Here is a 22824-nt window from a genome sequence, read left to right as displayed (position 1 = left end):
TGGTGGGGGGGGGGGGGGGGGGGCATTTGAGGAGGGCATCTTCAGGGAATTTGAATCCATGGTTGAGAAAGAGGGACTGCCCAACGGACAGTTTATGGTACTGAATGATTAGGAAGGTGGCAGTGAGGTCATGGAAAGAATGGCCACAGAAGCCTGAGGCAGAACTAGTACTGACATTGCTTCACAAACTGGGGGGCAGGGGGGGAAACCAGTGTCCAGACTTTACATCCAGTTTGCAGATAGACCCAGACCTAAACCTAAAATTGACACGCTGAAGCAGCAGTGGGAGACAAATAGGGGAATTAGTATAACAGAAAGAATTGAGCAGCACACCGTTAATGTACAATTATAAATGCCAATAAAAAACATTTATTCACATTCATCCAACTGGCTCCCCGAAGCAACATAAGGATTTATCGTGCCATCAGGAGAATATAAAAACCTTGGTGTAATATAGGTTTACATAGCTTATCTAAGCTACAAAGGTCACGCTGCTGCTAGGCCCTTTCAGGAAATTCCGGTTAAAGTTCTCCTTAAAAGAACGATTTATTGAGTATGTTCCTCTGGGCTTTTAACTTACATATAATGTTTCACCATTAGAAACTGCATTAACAAGCTTGCTTATGCCACCTTTATTAGGAGAAGATGCAGAACATCATTGCTTGAAGTCACTAACCCTGCCCATACTTCGACAGCGGCTGTTAGTGTCAACGCAAGAGCATTCTGGCATATGGAGTTTTTTCCCCAATTGATTCATCATATCCTAAAGGATTACCTGCCCATAATCATATCCTTAAGTCACATGTGATTTCTACATGAAAGGAATACATCTCCGTGCTTGTCAAGTGTCCCACTTTTAAGCGATGCAAATTCAATTATCATGCAGCTTGGACAATCAGCAAAAGGGCCTTGACTGTTCTGAAATGCCTACAATTTCCCATGGCGACAGGGACTCTTGGTCTGGGAGGGCAGGAGGGGGTGGAGGGCAGGAGGGGGAGGAGGGCGGGGGCGGGGCATAAGGTGAACATTTGTTAAGAGGAATTTCTCAAATCTGGCGTGGTAGAATGATTTTTAGGAGGCCACCCTAGTTATAGTGAATGTTAGGACCGTTTTTCTGAAGTCCAACTAAGGGCTTAGCAAAACCATTCAACCGAGACACTACAAGACTCCACTCTTAGTATAAGGCTGTACCACCAGAGTATAATGGTGGCATAAACAGAGCAGCCAGGCTCATCTTAGGAGGGTGAGAAGTGCATAGAACCTGTAGTATACCAAGGATTCAATAGAAACACAATCAGAAGTATTATTAAAATAAATAATGAATAAATACATGTAGGCCAAGTTAAGTCTTGGGTTAGGTACTGTTTGAAGAGTCTTGACCAAAGCATAAAACCTTCTTCAGAATACCCAACAGTAACTCTAGGGATGTCAGACCTTATCATACACATTTCGTATAGGCCACATCTATTCACGGGGACTAAAACCCATATGTTTTTCAGTAACACAAGGGTAGTAGGCCCCATCAGTTATGCAGTGATACTCAAAGAAATCACAACCAACCCTGTTACCAGGATACTTTTCTGAATAGTGGAACACAAATTCAAAGAACAGTATAACTACATTTAAAAGGACAAGGAACACTAATATGGCTAAAAGGTAGACGGGCGGGACTATTTTGATAAAATGAGCACACATGGGTTCCTTTTCCAGGGCTGTGGAAACAGCCCGCGGTAGAGGTGCACCGAATTAGTAAAAATGTTCACTGCCACCCGTCATTAAAAGGTACACTTGTCCCTGTAACAGAAGTGTTACAGGTAAAATGAGAGAGGATACATGTATCTCCCCAGCACTCCACATGAGGTGCGGTGAGGGGGTACTGTCTCACCTAAATAAAGTTTAGAGTGGATAAAATATCCTTTCTATCCTTGGGAACTGTAGTTCTCACAGGTTTAGCGAGAGAAAGTAAAATGGGAGCCCAAAGGGCAATCCTTTAACAATAAAAAGGTACATACCAAAAGTTGCCAAAGAGGATAAAATTAAAAGGACAATATGGATAGTCTTATAAGGACACCCATAAAAAGAGTAAAATGACCTTTGAGTGTGGAAAAAGGTTCCGTCTCACTAAGGTGTAGGAAAAAATAATCCACCAGATGGTGATAGGTTTTACTGCCGTTGGATCCAGTATTAGATGCCCAGGAGTTCCGGATTCAAGGGAGCAGAGTGCAACCCTTCCCAGTGAAGAAATGCTGCACTAACTCAGTACTCTTCAGAACACTCTACCAGATGTGGCAAGGCTGGTTCCAGCGACTACCGGCCACAAGCAACAGCAGGTGGCTCAGTAGTCACAACATGATGCCTTCCCGAACAGGACTCGTCGATGCTGGGAGTCTGAAACCTGGCATGAAGGAGACTTGTAGGGCTCGCTGGAGACGTCCAAAGTACCAGACCAAAACATGGAATTGTGACGCTTCTAGTACAGTAGCCCAAAATTGAGCTGGTCAGTCCACCAAGTGGTTCAGTGACGCTTCCGAAGGCTGCAGGATTGTAAGAGGGCATCGAGACTGGTTGGTCCAACCAGTCCGAAGGGTTGAAGCACCGACAAGGGTTTTCTGAGATGGGGTTGTCCAGCTAGGGGTTCAATGGGACAGTAAGATACTTTACTCCTCTTCTGATCTGCTGGAATGACAGGACACCACCTCTTATCCTATATATTCAGGAGAGTGATCAAGCTAAACCCTCTAATGGCAAGGATTTGTCCCTCTCCTGTACACCAGCAGTGGTCCAATCTGGGACCACTGCGGGGTTGGCTCATGCATGCACACTAGACACACTGGCACCAGTTTGTGGATTGGGACCAGGCAGTACCAGCCCACTTCCTGAGCCCATGCACACATGCCATGCACTAGCACACAATGGAACCAAGCCTGATTGCATGTGGTCTTTCCAGTTACCAAGAATTCCTTTGCAGTAAGCCTAGGGGGATATCTTAGTTATTTACCTGAAACTGTATTTCTCCAGCATTGGTAGCTTTCATAGATTCACATGCTTGAATACTACCCATCGCCAGACTGGGAATCCTCTGCAATTGAAATATTTTTTTTAAAAAAAATATGTAAAGATTTCCTAAGGAAAAGCTACACACCCAGCCCAATAGGGCCTGTGTAGCCTCTCACTTGGGCAGTCCCTCCACCTCCGTTGGTCCTTTTAGACCCCAACCAATGAGGTGGCAGGGCTTAAGCTGCACCCCAGTCAGCCATCTTCAGATTTTGAACAATGTATGCTGACAGTTGATTGACTGGAGAAAGTGAGCATCCACTCCCCAGGGGAGGAGGACTCATGCATGTGAATCTATGAAAAATGCTGAAGAAATACAGTTACAGGTAAGTGACTAAGATTTCTCCAGCATTGGATCCTTCACAGATTGACATGCTTGAATAGAATACCAAGCAGTCCCAAAGGAGAATGAATGTGTCTGATTGCAAGATGTTTGTATACACATATATATAAAAAATATATTCTGCCCATTACTGTAAAAATACACAAGTGGAGTAGCGTGCAGAAACTCGGTGTGCAGTCTGTTTTTGCTGCTTACTGTTCTGGGGGCAGATGTTCAAATGAAAAAGCCAGCTAAACCCGGAGCGAAGCAGAGTAGCGCGAGTAGTAGTCTTTGCAGTACATGCAGGGCTTTGAACACCAAAAGGCGGCCGCAACAGCAAAAAGGTGAGGTGTGGTGGGGTGTGTTGTTGGAAGTTACTCACTCCGGTACACAGATTTTGTTGTGGCTCTGGGGTCCACTTCTGGCCATCCTTGCCTGGGCGTTCTTGGCTGCCAACGGATACAATAGTTGACACTATCCAACCAGTGCTATATCAAGAACTGGAAAAAATTCAGAAGCGGCACCAGTGGGAAAAGGCTTCCCGTTGCTGGTGTAAGGAGAAAACATTAAAAGAACATTAGGCTGCTCCTACCTCAAGCAGAAAGGTGCTGAAGTACTGCAGCGTATTCCGAGATGTATTATGCTTGCTCCGAAGCACAGGGGTGGGAGGCCTGGGGGTCCCAGACATCGCCAGCTACTGCCTTGTGGCTCAGCTCTCGCAGGCCTTCAATTGGAAGTCAAATACAAACCAGCCCCGTTGGCTAAGGCTAGAGAGAGACTTGAGTCAGAGTCCATTAGAATCGCTACCACACGAACGCGAGCCCTCCCCCCCTCCCCCCACATCAGCGACAAGAAATACGGTAATGTGCTGGAAAATGGCAACTGTGCCGTGGTCCCCCTCTTCCTGATATGGGATAACCCAGAATTCACTCCGGGAATCACGCCAACTACTTTGAGAAAAGGAAGGAGGACTGAAAAACATTGCTGACTTCCTTGAAAATGGAGCCCCGCTCAATTTCGAAGCCTGCAAAACAAAATTCCGGGTCCCAGAATCAGAGCAACATTGGATATCCCACGAGACAATAAGAAAAAAAACAGCAGTAGAGAATTAACAGCCCTAGAGCGAACCCTCACGTAAAACCCCCCTGCAGGGAATGTATCCACCCTATAGAGACTCCTACATGCTGGAATGGGAACAGGACATTAGCAGAACCATTGAACCAGAGGAGTGGGGCCGCATCTGGACCAGAGCGAACAAAACCTCGAAATCTGTGACCAATAAAGAAAGGGCAATTCAAGTGTGCTACAGGCGATTTTTAACAAATGTAACCCCTCAATGCTGGAGAGGATGCCCGGACCAAAAGGTACACTGTTCCACCTTCTGTGGTCATGTCCTAAAGCCGCACAGTTTTGGAAAAATGTTCTGGGACGAATCAAAGAGATCGCTGGTCTTGCGATCCCATGGTACCCAAGAATCGGTCTACTGGGAGCCACAGGTGAAGGACATTTTCCGCTAACTGGCCGCATAGCAGACCTGTGCTCGCATCTCCTAATGGCGGCAAAGATCTCAATAGCTAGGCTATGGAAAAATCCTGAAGGTCCAGCAGTCCCACTGTGGTGGTCTAAGTGTTGGGAAATAGTAGCGGCAGAAAAAATTACAGCCTTTAATTTTGGAAATATGAGCAAGTTCTATCAAATCTGTGCTCCCTTCCTGGACTATAAGGACCAATTCCCAGGAGTGGCGAGAAAACCACCTACCCTCATATGGATGGAGAAGCAGGACTAAAGAGCTGTTTAAAGGGCAGGAAGCACATACTGAGTGGCAGCGCCTGAACTAATCCCTGAAAACCAGTCTGGACACCTATACCCAAATTAAAACACAAACCTCCACCGCATAAGAACTTTGACCGATCACTCAAAGGCGATGCCTACCCGCCCAAATCACATAATGTGTAGTCAGCTGTCTCCCCGTGTTTTCTACCCCGGCCCTCCCCCTCAAGATTATGTTGTATTGTTATTTATCTTCCTCCTAATGTATAAATTCAGCAGCGATGAATCCATTTGCTGGATAATGCTATATTTGAAGCTCGTACTGAAAATACCAATAAAAAGAATCTTTGAAAAAACAAAAGCATGCTTTCGGGACCAAGCCACCGCTCCTGGCGCAAATTTGGTAAACATCTGTCAAGTGGTTTGGGCTGTAGACGCGAGCCAATATTGTTTACCATTGTTTCTATGATCGTATATGGCATTTATAACGCGCCTGTATACAAGTGTTTCTACGGAGGATTACCACACATTTTGGGACCCCCCCTTTAACTTTGTCCACCCTGGACAAAACCGCACCAAACTATGCAAAATCATTCTGTGGGGGCTATATAGTTTGTTTGGGGAGGATTCGTCCAGGACGGGGCAAAGTTATAAGCCGCCCAAAAGGTGCTCCTTCTAGGAGTTGTGCACCTTACAACTACAGGGCAACACACACAACACACACACAGTGTTAACTGGTTCAGAATGATGGGGCAGTCACAGGAAAGCAACTAAACTGACAAAGGAAACGCATTTACAAAAAGCTATTAGGAGTCCCCTATTCTACACCAACTGTACCAATAAAAAAGGAATTTGAGCCGAGGGCGCTGTTGAGCGCTTGCAAGATGGCTGATTGATCAAATTGCTCCGTAGCCTGCAGGAGCATCGCGGCGGTTCATTATCCTTAAAGGGCACGTAACAGTTTGGAAGTGACGGAGTATGCAGCTGGTGGGACGCGGAGGTTGTGTGATGTTTTGGATCGATCTGCAGCCCCGGCGCAGGGCGGTCTGATCCCGGGCCCTGCATACTGGGCTCCACTGCTGCAACGACTTCTGCGCCACGCAGCCCTGCAGAGGACCGCTGGGACGCCCCGGCCTGGGGGCCTGCTGTGACACGGCCCTTGCAGAGGGGCTGGCTGCTGCTTTCTGACTGGTCCGGGCTGGGTGGAAGCCCGCCTGGTGCCGTATCGGGGAGTGCCGGTGGCCTGGGTGCTGAGGTGGCTGGCTTTCATCGATACCGTTCCGGTCGTGGCAGCTGTCCTGCACTGAACTATTGCGGCTGGATCAGCAGAGAGGTTTCTGCACTGTCCGAAGGGGCTGGGGACGGGACTAGGTTCTGAGACGCGGTGATGGTTGTTACTTTGGCGGCCCCTGCAGTCCTGGTGCCTGGCCTGCCCCGGACATTTCTGCTGATACGGCGGGAGGCGCCCGAGGACTGTCGCCATAGGGTGCAACGCCGTACCCGACTACTGCTGGAACCGCCGACGTACTCGGCAGTCGGCTGGAGGGGTGGTGCCCGGCTGGACTGCGGCCATCCTGGAGGCCTTGTGGGGGAGCGCTGCAGCCCATTCCTCCCCCTGCGGGGGCCTGACTGGGGGTGGGCCGTGGCTGTATGGACATACATTGGTTACCTTCAGCGTGGGACCAGAAATAAAGTGCCTCCCACTCATCCCCCGGTGTGGGAGCGTGGCACTGGGGAATCCCCCGAGCACACCATGGGGAGGGGTGCTGCTGTGCACTGTGGCCAGGGCTAGTCCATGGTACAATTGATCCGGACCCTTGCAGGGTTACCATGCAGATGTGGATAGGCGATTACCTCTTGCGCCATCCTCAGCCAGTGCCAGACTGCAATGGGACTGCTTGGCCATCGAAGAGACTGGTTGGAATCCTACTGCTCCAGCTATCTATGGATTGCATGCCATGGGCGACTGAGCTGCTATCTTTTCCTACCCAGCTGCCACTGCCCGTTGTTGCACTGTTGGATGTGTACAGACTGTCCTTTGAAGCAGCGTCCTGCCCTGGTGTACTTACTGAGGGTGGTCCACTTGCAAGGGTGGCTGGCCCAGCTTAAACTCCATCTATACTCCTTTAACGGGACGCCGGAATGACTCCTCTTGAGTTGTGGTAATAGGCGCCTGAATACATGACCCGGGGAGACTTGAGACACAGGGCTGGGGCCGTCGGTGGAGCTTCACTGCTCGGACCCAGGATACAGAACCTTTACGCCAGGAGCCTTTCTCCCAATATTATATCACTTGGTGGTGCTGCTGCCGATCGGTTCTCCCCTGTACCTCGGCCCCACCACGGACCCCGTGTGGCTGTTTCGTTGGTGCAGGCACAGCACCTGCGGCGGGGGATTGCGGTGAAGTGGAGCCCCGGTGCCCCCTTGCCCGACTTGCTGATAGCCACTACAACTACATTGCTTCTACTGACACAGTTGGATAACAGTGCCTCCTTCCGTTGGGGCGGAATACACCTGTACACCGATTTCTCGGTTGCGGTGCAACAAGAATGCAAGACATTCCTAGCGATGAAGGGACTGAGACCTTGGTGTCAACTATGCAATGGTGTTCCCCGCCAAACCCCGGCTTGAACACGCTGGGAAAGTCTACTTCTTTACAATACCAGAAGATGCGATGAAGTTTCTTGAGCAACACTTCCCTGGCTAATGCTGCTCTATACTCTTCATGATATTCCCGTAGATATGCCGGTTGCTATGCTGTTATTAGTAACACTTAAGTAAGCTGCACTACATGGGCTGTTGAAGCCATTATCTTTTAATTGAGTTTAATGTTCTCCTGTTGTGTGCCATGTTCTTGCAATATGAACGCAGCAATGTGGGTGGGCTACACAGCGCAATCAGCGCCCCCATGCTAATTTGCAATGTTGTTTGTTTTAGTTGTGGTGGGCAATGGGCCCCACTGATTGGGAGGGGGGCAGAGAGGGTGGGGAGGGACTGCATCATTCCCCTAGTTGGGGTGGGGGGTGGACGGGACTATGGTTTTGAAAATGCTTGGCATTGGGGGGGGCATGACATCAGAGAACTACAATGTTATTTGACACAATGATTAGGGCAATGACATGTGGGCCACTACTGGGCCAAGCTCTCTCATCCAATGGGTTTGGGCTATGGCTGAAACTGGAATGTAAGGTGTTTGGGCACCTATGCCAAGATGCGCAGACTGCAGCTACATGTAGAGAGACACAAGGCACGTATCCTTTATGTACAGGAGACGCATGCGCCAGCATCAAGTTGCGAGAAGTTTGCCAAAGGCTGGGGCCCTCAGCGGTACTATACGAAATACTCCACCCAGTGCTGGGGGGGTTATGATTGTAATCCATAGATCACTCCAGTATGTCCCCAAGGACACCCATATTGACCCAATGGGGCGCCATGTGCTGCTGTACAGAACGCTCGTAGGTTGTGAGGTAATTTTGCTTAACATATATGTGCCCAATACCGATGAACCAGAGTTTTACTCGCAGCTGGCTGCCGGTAGATCTGGTGGGCAGGTACCCCCTGGTCCCAATCTTATGGGGGCTGGATTTTAATACTATTCTTGATCTCCACTTGGATAGATCCAGTAGTAAGGCCCGACCTGTGATGAGGCGGCAGGCGTTGTTCTGGATGGGCTATCGGGGCTCGGAGCAGTAGATACATGGCAACTGTTGCATCCTCCGGGCTGAGGCTATACATTTTAAACTACCCCACACGACTCCCATTCCAGGATTGACCTGTGGCTTGTGTCTGGGCAGCTGATTAATTGCATCACTGACGCTGCTATTCACCAGAGGACATACTCTGACCACTCCCCGGTCACTCTCTCCCTAGCATGGATGGAGCACCTGCTCGTCGGCCGCTCTTGGAAATTTAAACCCCACTCTCTTCTTGACTCTGTCTATAGGGCTGAGCTGGGCTAATGTATGCAAGAATACTATGACATTAATACTGGCTCAGTAGACTCCATGGCGGTCCTTTGGGAAAGTTTTAAAGCATATATTCGGGGCATGGCCAGGGCCAAGAGGCAGGAATCTTAAATATGCAGGAGCATCCGGGGGCATGAGAATTCTCTGAAACAGCTAGAGGCATTATATGCGCAAGATCCATAAATTACAACCCTGGGTGTCATCAGTAAGGCACTTGACAGTTTTAGCGAGGCAGCGGAAAGGGAGCATAAATTCCTGGATGGCCCATTGTCCTGGATAGCCTAGACAATACGGTGAAGGCGATAGGCCAGGGTGCTTGCTGGGCTAGTTGGTGCATCAGGAGAGGGGCGGGTGCCACATTCCCTTTGTTGAGGACCCGGAGGGTAGGTTGGTCCACACTTACAGAGATGTTAATGCAGTATTTCGTGCCTTCTATGCTAAACTGTATGCAGGCTGTAATGATGACTCAGATGCAGATATTGAGAAGTTCCTGGATGGGCTGCCTCTCTCTGCCCTGACGGATCACAGCAGAGATACTCTGAACCGTCCCATGGAGGCTGAGGAGATTTCACAGACTATTGATGCTTTACCCTCTAACAAAGCCCCCGGCCCCGATGGACTTAACATTAATTTTTATAAAAGCTACAAGAGTCTCCTGGTTCCCTGTCTCGCTGCCCTTTTGGACGAGGCGTCCCTCAAAAAAGAACTGCCTCCCTCATTAGAGGCAGTAATTATGGTATTGCTTAAGCCCAGGAAACCGGCCACAAAATGTGGATCTTATCGCCCCTTATCATTAATAAACAGTGATGTTAAAATATTTGGCAAGGTATTATCTCTCCGACTAGCCCAATACAGGACACACTAAAACATCCCGACCAGTCAGGCTTCGTGTCTGGCCGCTCCACTGCCCTCAACCTGAGATGCCCGTTTAAACATCCCCTCTCAGATTGACCGCCAGGCAAACGCTGTTGCAGGTCATGTTAGATGTACAGAAGGCGTTCGACTGTGTCCTCGTGCTTTCTGTGGGCAGTTCTGGAGAAGTGTGGCCCACGCTTACATACAACTACTTTATACTAATCCTGTGGCAAGTGACATTGGCAGAGGCACCAGGCAAGGTTGCCCCTTGTCCCCACTTATTTACGCTGATCTGATAAGGGATAAACACTCACATAGGGGGATAAGGCTTGTGGAATCACCCGAGATGGTTTCCCTATATGCAGACAATGCCCTACTATATGTGAGGGACCCAGAGTGTAATCTCATGCCCATCATGCAGGATATTGCCTACTTTGGATCTCTTTCCGGCCTAGAAGTTAATTGGGCTAAGTCTGAGCTTTTCCCCCTGATTGAAAGGACTGCAGCTCCGGCAGACCTCATGGGATTCCTATGGGCACCAAAGGAGATAAAGTATTTGGGTATCATAAACACGAGATGCCAAAACTCTTTGTATGACCGCAATTATGGGGATTATCTGCGGTCTCTTAGCCCCTTATCTGCTTACCTGGGACCAGTTACCCATCACTCTTCTTGGTAAGGTTTTGTTGCTTAAAATGGTGGTGTTGCCTCAGTTGCTGTACCGCTTCCTGAATGTTCCCATGTAGCCTGGCTCAATGTTATTCCCCAAACTGGGATCAGAAATCAATAGCTTTTTTGGCATTCGGGGGCGGTCAGGTTGAAATGGTCCACTCTGGTCAGACCGTGTGGACTAGGAGGAGTGGCCGCTCCTGACTGAGCTTTATTGGCTCACAGCTCAAGCACACTTTGCAACATACTGGTCAGAGGCGGGACCTCCTCTCGCACATGTTAAAATTGAACGTTTAGTGGCCAGACCAAGGGAGCTGTGCATGCTCTTTTTGCCTGCCCTGCGGGGGGCCAGGCAGATGAAGGGCCAGCATACATTACAGCTATGGCCTGGGACAAATTGAAGACGAGAGTTGAGAGACCCCCACCCATTACATCAAGTCTTACCGTTATGGAACCATGGACCAGGTCTCCCGCAGATTAGCAAGACAGCAGCCACTGCACGGGCGGAGAGAGGCTTCTCTGTGCGGAGGGATATTTGGGCAGGGTATAATCAGTGGGTGGTTGGACATTCGGGTGGCGCTGGGTGGGCTCCATCGGGATGGCTGCAATATGCAAAACTGAGGAGGGTGGTTAAGAAGCGATGGCCCGGATTCCCCACACAGCCACCCGACGACCCTCTGATTGCAAGAGTGATTGGGGCTGCTGGCCCTTCCAGCATGGTATCTAGGTTGTACTGTGTGGTCCAAGAGCTCTGTTAGAAGCCCCTTACGAGGCCTCATGAAGCTTGGAGTAGGGACCTTGGTATCGAGCTGACGGAGGAGAGATGGAACGCTATCTGGGGTCAGGCCCGTATGGTGCAACTGAATACTAAATACCATCTGATTCACTTTAAGGTGCTGCATAGGTATCACTATGTGTCATAATGCATACCCCCGGGCATCCAGACCACGCCCATCAGCCCCGGGAGCAGGCATGTCGCCTTGAGAAAACCCAGCAACCCCTGCTAGGGGCTGTCTGGGTTCAGTCCTGGCGCCATAGGCGCCAAGCTCATAGGTGCTCACTTACCTGATGCAGACCATGCTGCAAGAAGATCCAAGCCCATGTGAGGCCTGGAAGGGACTACTTTACCTTAGGGACTATTTTGTTACTCGGGTGTGGTCAGGGAGGAATACCTACCTGGGACTGCTTTGGAGGCTATTTAAACCACACCCGAAGAGCAGCACACGCTTTGCGTTATTCTGCATCCAGCAGCGTAACGCTCACCGTGCCAGCAGCAGCATCCAGCCTTCTGCTACGCCCGCCTCGAACCTGGAGCACCTAGAAAGAAGGAAAGAAGCAAAGATTAGAACAAGAGTATTACCTGATTTCTTACCCGATTACGGATTCATCGCATCTTCAAACCAGAGGAAAGACTGTTTTAAAAGCGTTGCGTCGCCAGCAGCAGCGCCGCGCCATACTCACTGTTCCACACAGCATCTCTTTGATCCGGCGCTGTCTCAATCTTTAAATTGCCGAATCCCGGCACCTAAGGGGGGACAAGAAACAACAAGGTGAGCAGAGAAAACAGACAGAGACAATCTCTTTAGCTGCCATATGCTTATCTGATTTTTACCACCGGAGGTACAATTCATCAGCACGCCACATCTTCTAATGCCACACCTGTAAGATCAGGAGAAAGCAGCAAATGTAACCCTTGGCATTATTTAACCCTTGGAATTATTTACCGGACAGTTTTGGGTAACAGACTTTTACCGGAGCGCTTTCAGCTGTCAATCTTCTTACTGGGTCAAAGCTGCAGGATAAAAGGAATTGGACAGGAGTGAATTCCAGACATTTTGAACTCTTACAAACTATACATTTACGGCTCTTCGCCAGGACCTTTTGGAGTCAGGATTCATCTACAACTCTTCCAATATCTTCAGGCCAGTGAAGTAACTGGTCATCAACACGCCCCTGCGTGCTTCGCAGGATGGAGGGCTCATCCTTCAAGACTATAAGGAGAATATTTCTACGGGCAAAGCAAACAAGATTAGGAGGGCAGATCCAGTCAGTCATCGCTGCACTACGCATCACGTGGGTGGAGGCCGCAGCAGTCTGGGTCCGACCGACGCCCCTGTGGGAGCCAGGTGAGCGTAACACTATCCCCCCCCATAGGTTTCACATCATGTCTAAAGATCACTCGCCTTGTTGCCCAAGATGTTCCTCAGAAAACGCTGGGCATCTTCACATGGTCTGGGCGTGTCCTAAACTGCCGGTTATTGGAATAGTGTTTGCAAGGCTATCTCACAAATGCTTGATCATGATATTGTATCCTGTACCCTGACATGACCGTTTCATGAGTTCTTAACGGTCCGGGGTTCCAGACGCAAGTTAGCAAGGCTTTGCATGATACTGGCAGTCCGAAATATACTTCCGCTATGGTTTCGGCCCACTACACCCACCATTAAGGAATGGCTTGCTGCAGTTACCTAGGCAGCGTACACAGAGGAGCGATGGATAGCCATGCTGCCGCCTCACGGCAGGCAATAAGACATTTGGTCCCCATTTCAGGTATATCTTCATAAGTTATCTGAAACTGAGGAGTCTGCAACTGTTTCTTTAATACCAGTGAATTCCCCTGTCGCCATTGCAAGCCTGTTAAGATTGGATCACTATGTCAAAGTATTGCCTCATGTTGTGTTGAAGGTAAATAATGCATGCGTTATGGAATTGTACGTATCCTTATGACCATAAAATGTGATGCTCTGGGTGTCTATGTATCTAAATCAAGAACTTATAAAGGTTTTAACAAAAATTTAAAAAAAGTAATTGGAGCCAAAGGATATTCTGTGTGAAATGCATGTGAAACACATTTTATTGCCCCAATATAGGGTCTCCTATTGCATGCAAAAACTATAGAGAAGCTATGCTGGATGTCCTAGCACAGGACGGCGGAGCAACGTTAGCCTGATGAAGGCATGTTAAAATCCTGCTAAAATATCTAGATCGGCTGGATATGTGGATAAATTCAGACTGCTGCCGTTCTGTCTGAATATAGTGTCACTCCAGCACTTTAATTGAATACGTCAGCCATATAGAAATGGCATATTTGAAACCACCATTGATTACAAAAATTTAATTAGGAGTCTCTGTAGATCCATGTGAAATTAAATGGTGGTTTTTGTAGTAATAACTACATATTTTGATTTTTTAAAGTTTTTTTTTACCATGTCCTGAATGTGCAGGAAAGCGTGGGCAGAGGCAGAACCCGGAACATGCTAAAGTTTAGCCATTGTATTTCTATTTATTCTGTATTGATCTAGGTTGTATATATTGTATATTTAAACAATTATGCTTTATCATGTGAGGCAGCGAAAATGATTTATATGAGATGCAAGATTGTGTATTGCCTTAATGTTTGATATGCTTTTATAACCCCGTCGAATTGGACCTGAAATGAAATCATTTGTATACGTCAGTTCTGCAGTGTCATGACTAGGTGGATTTGTTAATTTAAGTAAATAAATTTGTACAGAGCATTGGGCTCAGAAGGAAATAAAATTGCGTTGTGGGAATGAATATGATCACGGAAGCATGATTCATAAACCAATTCTGGGGGACATCACAAACCGACCAGTCACAAAGGCACAAACTGACCAGTCACAAATGGTAATTGGTAATCTCCCTGTGTATACACCATCCATAAATTATACCTTCACAACCATCCATAAAGTACACCTTCACAAGCCACAAACACTTTAACCAGTGTTTGCTCCATTTACAAAAAAAGCCCTGCTTGCAGCTAAAAAAGACGTTTATAATAAACATATCATGCAAGCAGAATCAAATACAAAAGAACTCTTCAAGATCCTCAAGGAACTAGTCTCCCGTAGCCTCACTGGATATATGAACCCCCGACACTGCATGGTGCACCAACATCCAAAAGGCACTCCTAGATAAAATGTCTACATTACAAATTAAGATTAATGCTAAATGAAGCAACCTATCAGACCCAGCACTCAATTCCCCTTCATATAACATCCCCCACTCCTAAACACTCCTTCAAACCATTCAGCTTCTCCCCTCTCTCTATATGGGAAGTTGAAAATATCATCTAGAAGCTTAAACCGTCCAACTGCCAAGGTGATTCATGCCCAGCTCCTATCATTAAGGAGGCTGCCAATCTTGCTCCTTTTATCACTACCTTCATAAATGCCTCATTCAAACCCGGTATTGTCCCCGACAACCTCAAGGATGCCTGGGTTATCCCACTAATCAAAAAACCCACCCTTGACCCGAGTAACCCTTCCAATTATAGGTCTATTACCACCGTGCCATACTTACTAAACATTCTGGATCGCATTGCTTACCTACAAATTCAGGATTACCTTGAAACAAACAAACTATTGGGTCTCCGCCAATCAGGTTTCCACCCCAGACTTGGAACCGAAACTGCCTGGATTGACTTAAAACACAAATTGAGGACCTAAATGATAAGGGCAAGTTGGCACTCCTACTTCTTCTTGATCTTTCAGCAGCTTTCGATTTGGTAGATCACCACATTCTCTATCAGCACCTCAAAATAGCTGCCCATTTCTCAGACGCTGCCACCTCTTGGATCAGCTCCTTCTTGGCAAACAGAACCATGAGGGTTTTCTCACCATCTGCTTCTGCTGAACCAACACCTGTCCCGTGTGGAGTCCCACAAGGATCTTGTGTCTCCCCTACACTGTACAATGTGTTTACAAAGCCACTCTGACATACTTGACTATCTGGGTGTCTTACACCAACTATGCCGACGACACCCAGATACTCATCCCCATTACAGGCGACTATGTTATCGACTTTAAAGTACTCAATGAAGTCTACACAGTCATCCAGGCATGGATGGCAGCATTATGGACTCTGCCTTACTGATGAAAAAACAGTTACTTGTCCTCGGGTCACACATCAAACTCTCTAAACTAAACCCTAGGTACAAAACATTTACTATCGATGGGAATGTTATCAAAGTGTCTAACGACACAAAAACACTAGGTATTTACCTTGATTCGACACTATCTCTCACCAGACAAACAAATGCTGTTGTATCTGCTTCGGCGTATACCTGCAAACTCATCACCACCTGTAGACCCTTCCTCACGACTGATAACTGCATCACCCTTGCTAGAACTCTCATCATGGCTAAAATTAATTATTGCAATGCCCTCTACCTAGGGACTAGCCAAAGAAACATCAATAAGCTACAAGTAACACAGAATAACGCCATCAGGGTAGCCCTTACCATCTCGAGGAGACTACACATCTCGGACACAAGACGTACCTTACACTGGCTTCCCGTTGCTCACCGAATATCCAGGTCCAGGCCAATCTGGCCCCCAACATACCTGGCAAACCGCTTCATTTGGCACACCGCCAACAGACCGCTGAGATCGGCACATGTCCACGCGCTTACTGTACCCAGTTTCAAGCTGCAGAAGAACGGGGGGAATCAAGTTTCCCAGTCCTTGCGGCCAGACTTTGGAACACAATACCTACCACACTCAGAGCGGAACCATTTTATCACTCATTCAAGAAAAAAACTAAACTCTGTATTTATGAGCTAGACGCGTCTGCCACATCCACCTAACCACCCATGGCAACGTGTCAGTCTGCTTCAATCGCCATCGCCTGCATTTGTAAATTACATTGTATTCTTGTACTATAGTAAACTTAGTAGTATGTTCCTATCCTATCCTGTAATCTACTTACTTGTCATATTATGTATGCACTAAGAAATGCCTATTGCATATTCATTGTTAAGAATTGATTTTCCCCAGGGAAATTTGTACCTGTATGTTACCTTACCTCCTCAAGATATGCACCCAGATGCCCTAGGGCCAGGTGCAGAATACAAAGAAATATATATATATGCAGAAGAGTTGGGCAAGTGACAAGCTGCTGACCTCCCTTTCTCCTCCAGCCCCCCTATGCACAACCAACCAACATATCCAACATATCCAGGGGGAGGAGGGCCTAAGTGTCAAGATTATTCTTTCTGCTGTGCTGCTCACAACCAACCCTATAGCTTCCACCAAAGAATCCATATCTTAAACACTTTTTGCTTGCTTCAGTGAAAGGAGCAGAATGATACAACCGGTCGTCAATCAGAGAACGGAACCTCGATCAGTGTTCAAAATAATAGCAATACTCAGTCCAGGGCAAGGAGGACAGCTAAGGGGCAACGTGTTTGCCTTGGAAGCCAGATTATGCAGCGCAACACAGGTCCCGCTCTTAGAGACTGGTCTCCAGTGTGAAGCACGTAATAGAAAATGTACTAATAGAATGTACTACTTGCTAGGGGCCAAATTTCTGCTAAGGTTCTAGGCCTCTTAATTATTGCATGTTACTAGGACTTTGACTTCCACAGCAATTCCTCAGTAACATCAAGAACGTGGATGTAAATTTACTTAGCACCTTCACATTGTGCATTTTACTGTTACGTGTCCAAAATTATTTTGTATTTATTAATACGCAGCTTTCAATGCCTTTGATGACAATGAAAAGGCAGGAATTTGTTTTAGAGTCCTCCCTCCCGGCCTCTAACCCCTTCCAACTGCCTCCTCTCCCACGTAAATTAATGCATTCTACCTCCTTGCATCCTCCCTCCCTTTCAGTTCATGAAAAGATACCACAAAAAGGTCCACACTCACTAACCCCTCCAATCTGTTGCTGTAATGATCCTCTGAATGCCTTGCTCATTTATTCTACAATCACAAGCTTGCTTCTCTTTTTCTGTCTAACATTGCACTCCAAAATTCACATGCGCTTGTACACGGTACCTTTGTGGCTCACAACACGCAGCTCAATGCCCCTTTACTACCCCCACTTATTTTGCACCCGAGACTAACCTGCACTATCCTTCCATTAGCTTCATGTCATTCAATGAAAAATCCCTACCTACTTAACATTGAAAAACGTGCTATAAATTAATCATTTTTTTTAAGAAAGGAAATACTGTGGAAAAAACACCAGTTTATGGAACATTCATTTATTTTGTATTCCTGTACATGCTCACCATATTCATTAAGAAGAAACTGAAACAAGACCAAGACATCAATTTGCTTTTAAGAATAAATATTACCACTTACAATCATATCCTCATGGGACGTATCTACGGTGTTAATTACAGACACCTGAAAGAGAAAGAAAATCATCTTGGTAAAATATTTTATAACTGCATTTCTGGATAAAACATGCAGCCCAGGCATCACCACCAAAGGTTGCCTGCACAATAGCACAAATATGAGAACAATTGGAGAGCCAGTTCATAAGGGTGTAAAAAAGAGCGACATACGCCAGGGACTAAACAGATAGAAAATGTATGCAAAAAGGTAACATTAACCTAAAAGGGCATCTTCATGGTTAGGATTCGTCAAGTAGCTTATACAATCCATCTCAAAACTATATTTGGTATTGGTATAAAGTTAGATGCTTGTCATGTACAGTGTGGCCTTATTTAGTGCCTTTCGCTGCATGTGGCTCTATAGCAAAAAGGGGTCTGTGTTAGTCGGATAGGCTGACGCAGAACCAACCACCTGTGGTGATGAGTAAAGTCAGTAGCACCCATTACCTGTGTACAATGCGGAAATTCTGCGATCTTGGTAATGGAGAATATATACGTATACACATACACCCTGGTACGTTAACCAAATGGGCAGTCCCTTGGTTTGTGAAGTGGGGGATGGGAGGGGGGCATTAGCAAGGAATAGGGTAGGAGCATTTTTGGCATACTAGACCTGGTTGGTCATCGGATGTGGAGAGAATAGCAATTGGATGATGTTATTTGGGGGTTGACGAGAGATCTGGTTCCTTCCACGGTCCAGAGATAGCATAGTTTTTCCTTGGACGGGGATATAGAGATCTGCTCCAGAACCATGTGGAAAAGCAGCCTTACAGGAGTAGACATTTGAACTCTGGCTTCCCTCAACTCCTCTCCCTCTCCTCACAGCACAGACCTTGCCAAAAAGGCCCACTTTCAGCTGCACCTCCTCTGAGGGATTCTCCCTTTCCTCACCTTCCCTCCGAAACTCAATGTCTCCAGAGCTCTGGTTCTTTCCAGGCTGGACTACTGCAAATCTCTTCCTCAAAATGGCCAACTCCTCCCTTCAACTTATCCTTGGCCACAAGCCCAGGGACAGCATCTCTACAGCCCTTAATCTTTCCACTGGCTCCCAGTTGCTGCAAGGATCAGGTTCAAGACCCTTTGCATCATCTACAAGGCTTTTTGGGGCCTGGGAGAGATGCTCTCTCTCTCTCTTTTTTCCTCTCTCCCTCCCTCCCTGCTAGAGAGAAGCAGAGTGTGGGTAGAACTCACCCTCTCCTCTACAGATGCCTCTCTCGGGAATGGCCCCTTGCCCCTCAAACTTGATCCAGATCTCCTTAAGTTCCAGAAGCTCAAGGACTTCCCTCTTCCCCTCCCACTCCCCTTCCCCCTGCCCTTCTAATGCTAATGTTAATGCCCCCCCTCCCCCCGCCTTAAGACTGGTGCTCTGGTTCCTTCAAATGTCATACAGGGCACCAGCCACCCCCCTGCCCATTCTCTCCTGACCCCCCCTCATACTGCACTTGCCCTTATCCGCTCCCACCACCCGCCTGCACTCTACTGGCTGGCCTACACTCTTGGAGCCATTCCAGCCCCTTACTTAGCTTGTGGATCCACATCCCCTGCATTCTCCGTTTCCCCTGGCCCTATCCACCTGGCACTCTCCTTCTCATGGGCCCTTCTGTCCTGTCCCCTCCCCACCCCCCTCTGCACTTCTCGGTAATGCACTTGCATGATCCCCTTTTCCCCCTTCCTCCTACCTTTTTGCGCCTCAAAACACTTGTGTATAGATGGATTCGGGCATTTCCTCATGGAATTGTTTATGGTCTCATTTGAAAAAGAACTTTCAGTTTTTATTAAGATCGAATCTCATTTTAAACTAATTTGTATAATGAAATGTTGCAAACAATATGACATTACAGACCTTGAACGGGAAAGTATTTTAATTATAGGAAGGATTCGCCTTCATTTAAAAAGAATATGAACTGAAATGTTAGTAATGTTTTATTGGTTTGTTTGCTGGTTTCTTTTTCTGCATTTCTTATAATATATTGAGAACGTATTTTAAAACATTAGTGCAAGGTTTCGTAATGTAAACAAATTGCACTTTAAATAAATAGGAATCCGAATCCTGACACAACAACATTTTAAAATGGAAAGTCTAGGGGTGTGGCCAAGATGGCAGCGAGGCAGGAGCGTTTGCACAGAGCTCTCCGTCTACGGGCCCGGGAACGCTGATCCCCGCCAGCTGTACTGCACTCGTATCAGTGGTATCAAGTGCGAAAGGTTGGAGGATGTCGCACTGATCCCAGTGTGGAATGGTGACCGTCCGCATACGACATTGGGCTGGGCAGTCTAACAAGAGCGCACTGGAGTTGGTAAACCAAAGTAAACAAAGTATGTTGGCGCTCTCGTTCCCAGCTTACTCTGGTTTAGGGGACCAATATAAGTGGCACAAGGGGATTCAGAGGTCCTGTATGAGACGTTTAGAGGACTGTGTGTCGAGGAAGCCAGCCAATTCTACTATGGGCACAATCCTGGGCTCAGATGTGCAGATGAAACTGTGGGCAGCCATCTTCGTAATGGGTAGACCTCGCCGCCTCTGTACAGACCAGAGTTTAGTGCCATTCCAGCATGGTGGTTACCAGTTTATCAGCAGAATGGCAAATACTTACTGTGCGATCAGCGAATCACTGCCAGTCCCTTTAACGTCTCAATGAGGTCATCCTCGTTACTCCTAATCCTACACTTCCCTCATAGTACTTACAACCCACTTCGGTCCCCCGTTCCCTCGGGTGATATGGAATGGGCCTTGGTGTCATGGAAAAGGTGAACGGGTGCAGTATAGGTAAACATCATGGGGTTAGACACCTCAGAGAAAGTACGAAGACAAGCAAGATTAATGAAGATTACTTACTGAGACCAGCCCTGCAGATAATGTGTCCATGAGCCACTTTTACTCTTAAATTGGCAAATACTCCTAAAAAAATATAAAATGAGTGAAACTACTCCTAACCAAATACATGAAACAAAAACACATAAGTTGCCTGTCACCTTCGGCCCCTAAATATAAGGGGTGTGGCACCTGCTGTAATGCCCCAGAAATAGGCAAATACTTAAAAAAAAAAAAAAAATAAAATAATAATAATAATAATAATAATAATAATAATAATAATAATAATAATAATAATAATAATAATAATAATAATAATTAGGGAATGAAAATACTCCCCAACAAATAAAATTGTAAATCAACCCCTTGAGCCTTGTGGCCCTACATTAACCCACATGGCTGAAAGGATATATTTTTGCACCAGTAGTGCGCGCACAGGAAGAACCTACTAATTATTGCCTGCTTAGAGGAAGAACATCTATCTTTTAATGTGTATGAATAACAAGGTGAAAACTAATAAATAACTACATTTCCATTTTCCAGTTAAAACATGTCACTGGCTTATAAAATACTCCCATTGGGAATTGGGCTTATATTTCTAACTCCCCAAAAAATAATCATACTCCCACTTTAAAAAAAATTAAAAAGGCAGTAAAATACTCCTAAATATTGGGGATACTGCTCCCCCTGCTTTCAGCCACACAGCTGCGTGGATATATTTGGACAAGTAGTGCCACAGGAAGAAACTACTAATCTGAAGAAGGGGGTGGGGGGGGAGGAAATAAAATAAAAATAAACATAAAAAAAAGTGTACCTTTAATGTGCAAAGTAGTATTACAAAATCATTTCCGTTTTACAGTTAACATTTTTTTTACTTGCTTATAAAATACTCCCATTTGGAATGAGACTTACTTTTTTACTCCCTAAAATATCATTTACTCCCACTTCAAAACCCTATTTGGAGTTCTGATCGAGACATCACATTCCACTCTCAGAATATCACATGCCATATATTGTAAACATTACTGCCGTACCTCAAATGTTACTGACAATTTGTCAAAATTACTGTCAAGTGCTCTATGCTTCCTAGCTATGTTTGTACTATATACACCACCGCCCCAACCACAACAATCAAGCTATTTTTAAGCTCTCCTCTTTCACCCTATTACACTCCCTTACATATGTGGGACACCACACCCAAAGCATTAAAGCTCAGGTCTTGGGTAGTCCCATTCAGATAACATATCCTGAAGCGTGTCTGCTAAACACAAAAGCAGATCAGTACTCTGGGTACTTCAGACCTGCATTCATCAACAACAGAGAATTCACATTAGTCAATTATGCATTCCCACCAACAACACCACCACTCCTTTTCTTAGACAACCACACATAGAAAGAGCAACAAAATAGGCAAAAGGATGCCATTTAAGACGTTTTTTACATTACATAAAAACTGGAATAAAGTCTGCATCGTTTTATTCAAGACAAACGATATCCATTCCGAATAGTAAAATGACACTTTTTTAAAAAAAAATTATAGACTTTTATAGTTTTGTAAAAGAAAACAAACTTTTTGTCATTCCCATTCCTCTGTCCCACATCATTATGCATTTCACGTCTGGAGTTATGCGGATGTGGGATAATCTACAGTTCTGTAGTTGTATTAGTAGCATTATCTGAGAGTTCCAGTATTTTCACGTTTGTGGTAATATCATGTCCATAAAGTTAACTACATCACAAGTTAGCTGCACATTTGTTCCCATAATCAAATGGGTCCACCATTCAACCAGGTTACCGATTTTAAGAGCATAACGTTCTAGATGCAAGGAACTTTGGCCGGTGATCTGCGGACACTCAATTATTAGATGTTTAGTGGATTCAAGCTCCTTCTGGCAGAAGCGACATTTGTCGTTCATAGTCGTAGAGTCTTTTATTCTCATCAGCCGCTCCTTCCGGTGGTAATTGGATGGAAGTCTAGCCAAATACTTTGGCAGTACACCAATTTTTTGCGCGCTCAGGCCTAAATCTATTGCTGAAGTTAATGCGACACGTTTTTCCGCATTTTTTATCCACTTCCATTGTTTGAATTTATCTTTTGCCAGTTGCGGGATCTTTATGACCAAGGACATTTTTATGTTCGCTTCTTCTAAGATGTCTAATAATTTCTTTTCCCAGCTGTTTATTAATACGGCAGATGTGTCCTGGTTCTTATTGGCCAGAATAGAGTGATGCT

The 22824-nt window shown here is 46.2% G+C and overlaps 1 protein-coding gene across 1 annotated transcript in view; it reads right to left on the bottom strand.

Moving 5' to 3' along the window:
- Positions 1 to 22824, bottom strand: part of SEC13 (SEC13 homolog, nuclear pore and COPII coat complex component) — a 207506-nt gene that overhangs the window by 162106 nt on the left and 22576 nt on the right. Inside the window, exon 2 of the mRNA XM_069643461.1 lies at positions 17745 to 17789. Coding sequence (XP_069499562.1) covers positions 17745 to 17789 — 45 coding nt within the window. The remainder of the gene's footprint in view (positions 1 to 17744; positions 17790 to 22824) is intronic.

The sequence above is a fragment of the Ambystoma mexicanum genome, chromosome 2p, assembly GCF_040938575.1.
Source record: "Ambystoma mexicanum isolate Mex_15411 chromosome 2p, UKY_AmexF1_1, whole genome shotgun sequence".
In the NCBI taxonomy this organism is placed as follows: domain Eukaryota; kingdom Metazoa; phylum Chordata; class Amphibia; order Caudata; family Ambystomatidae; genus Ambystoma; species Ambystoma mexicanum.
This window is presented reverse-complemented; position numbering and strand designations above follow the sequence as displayed.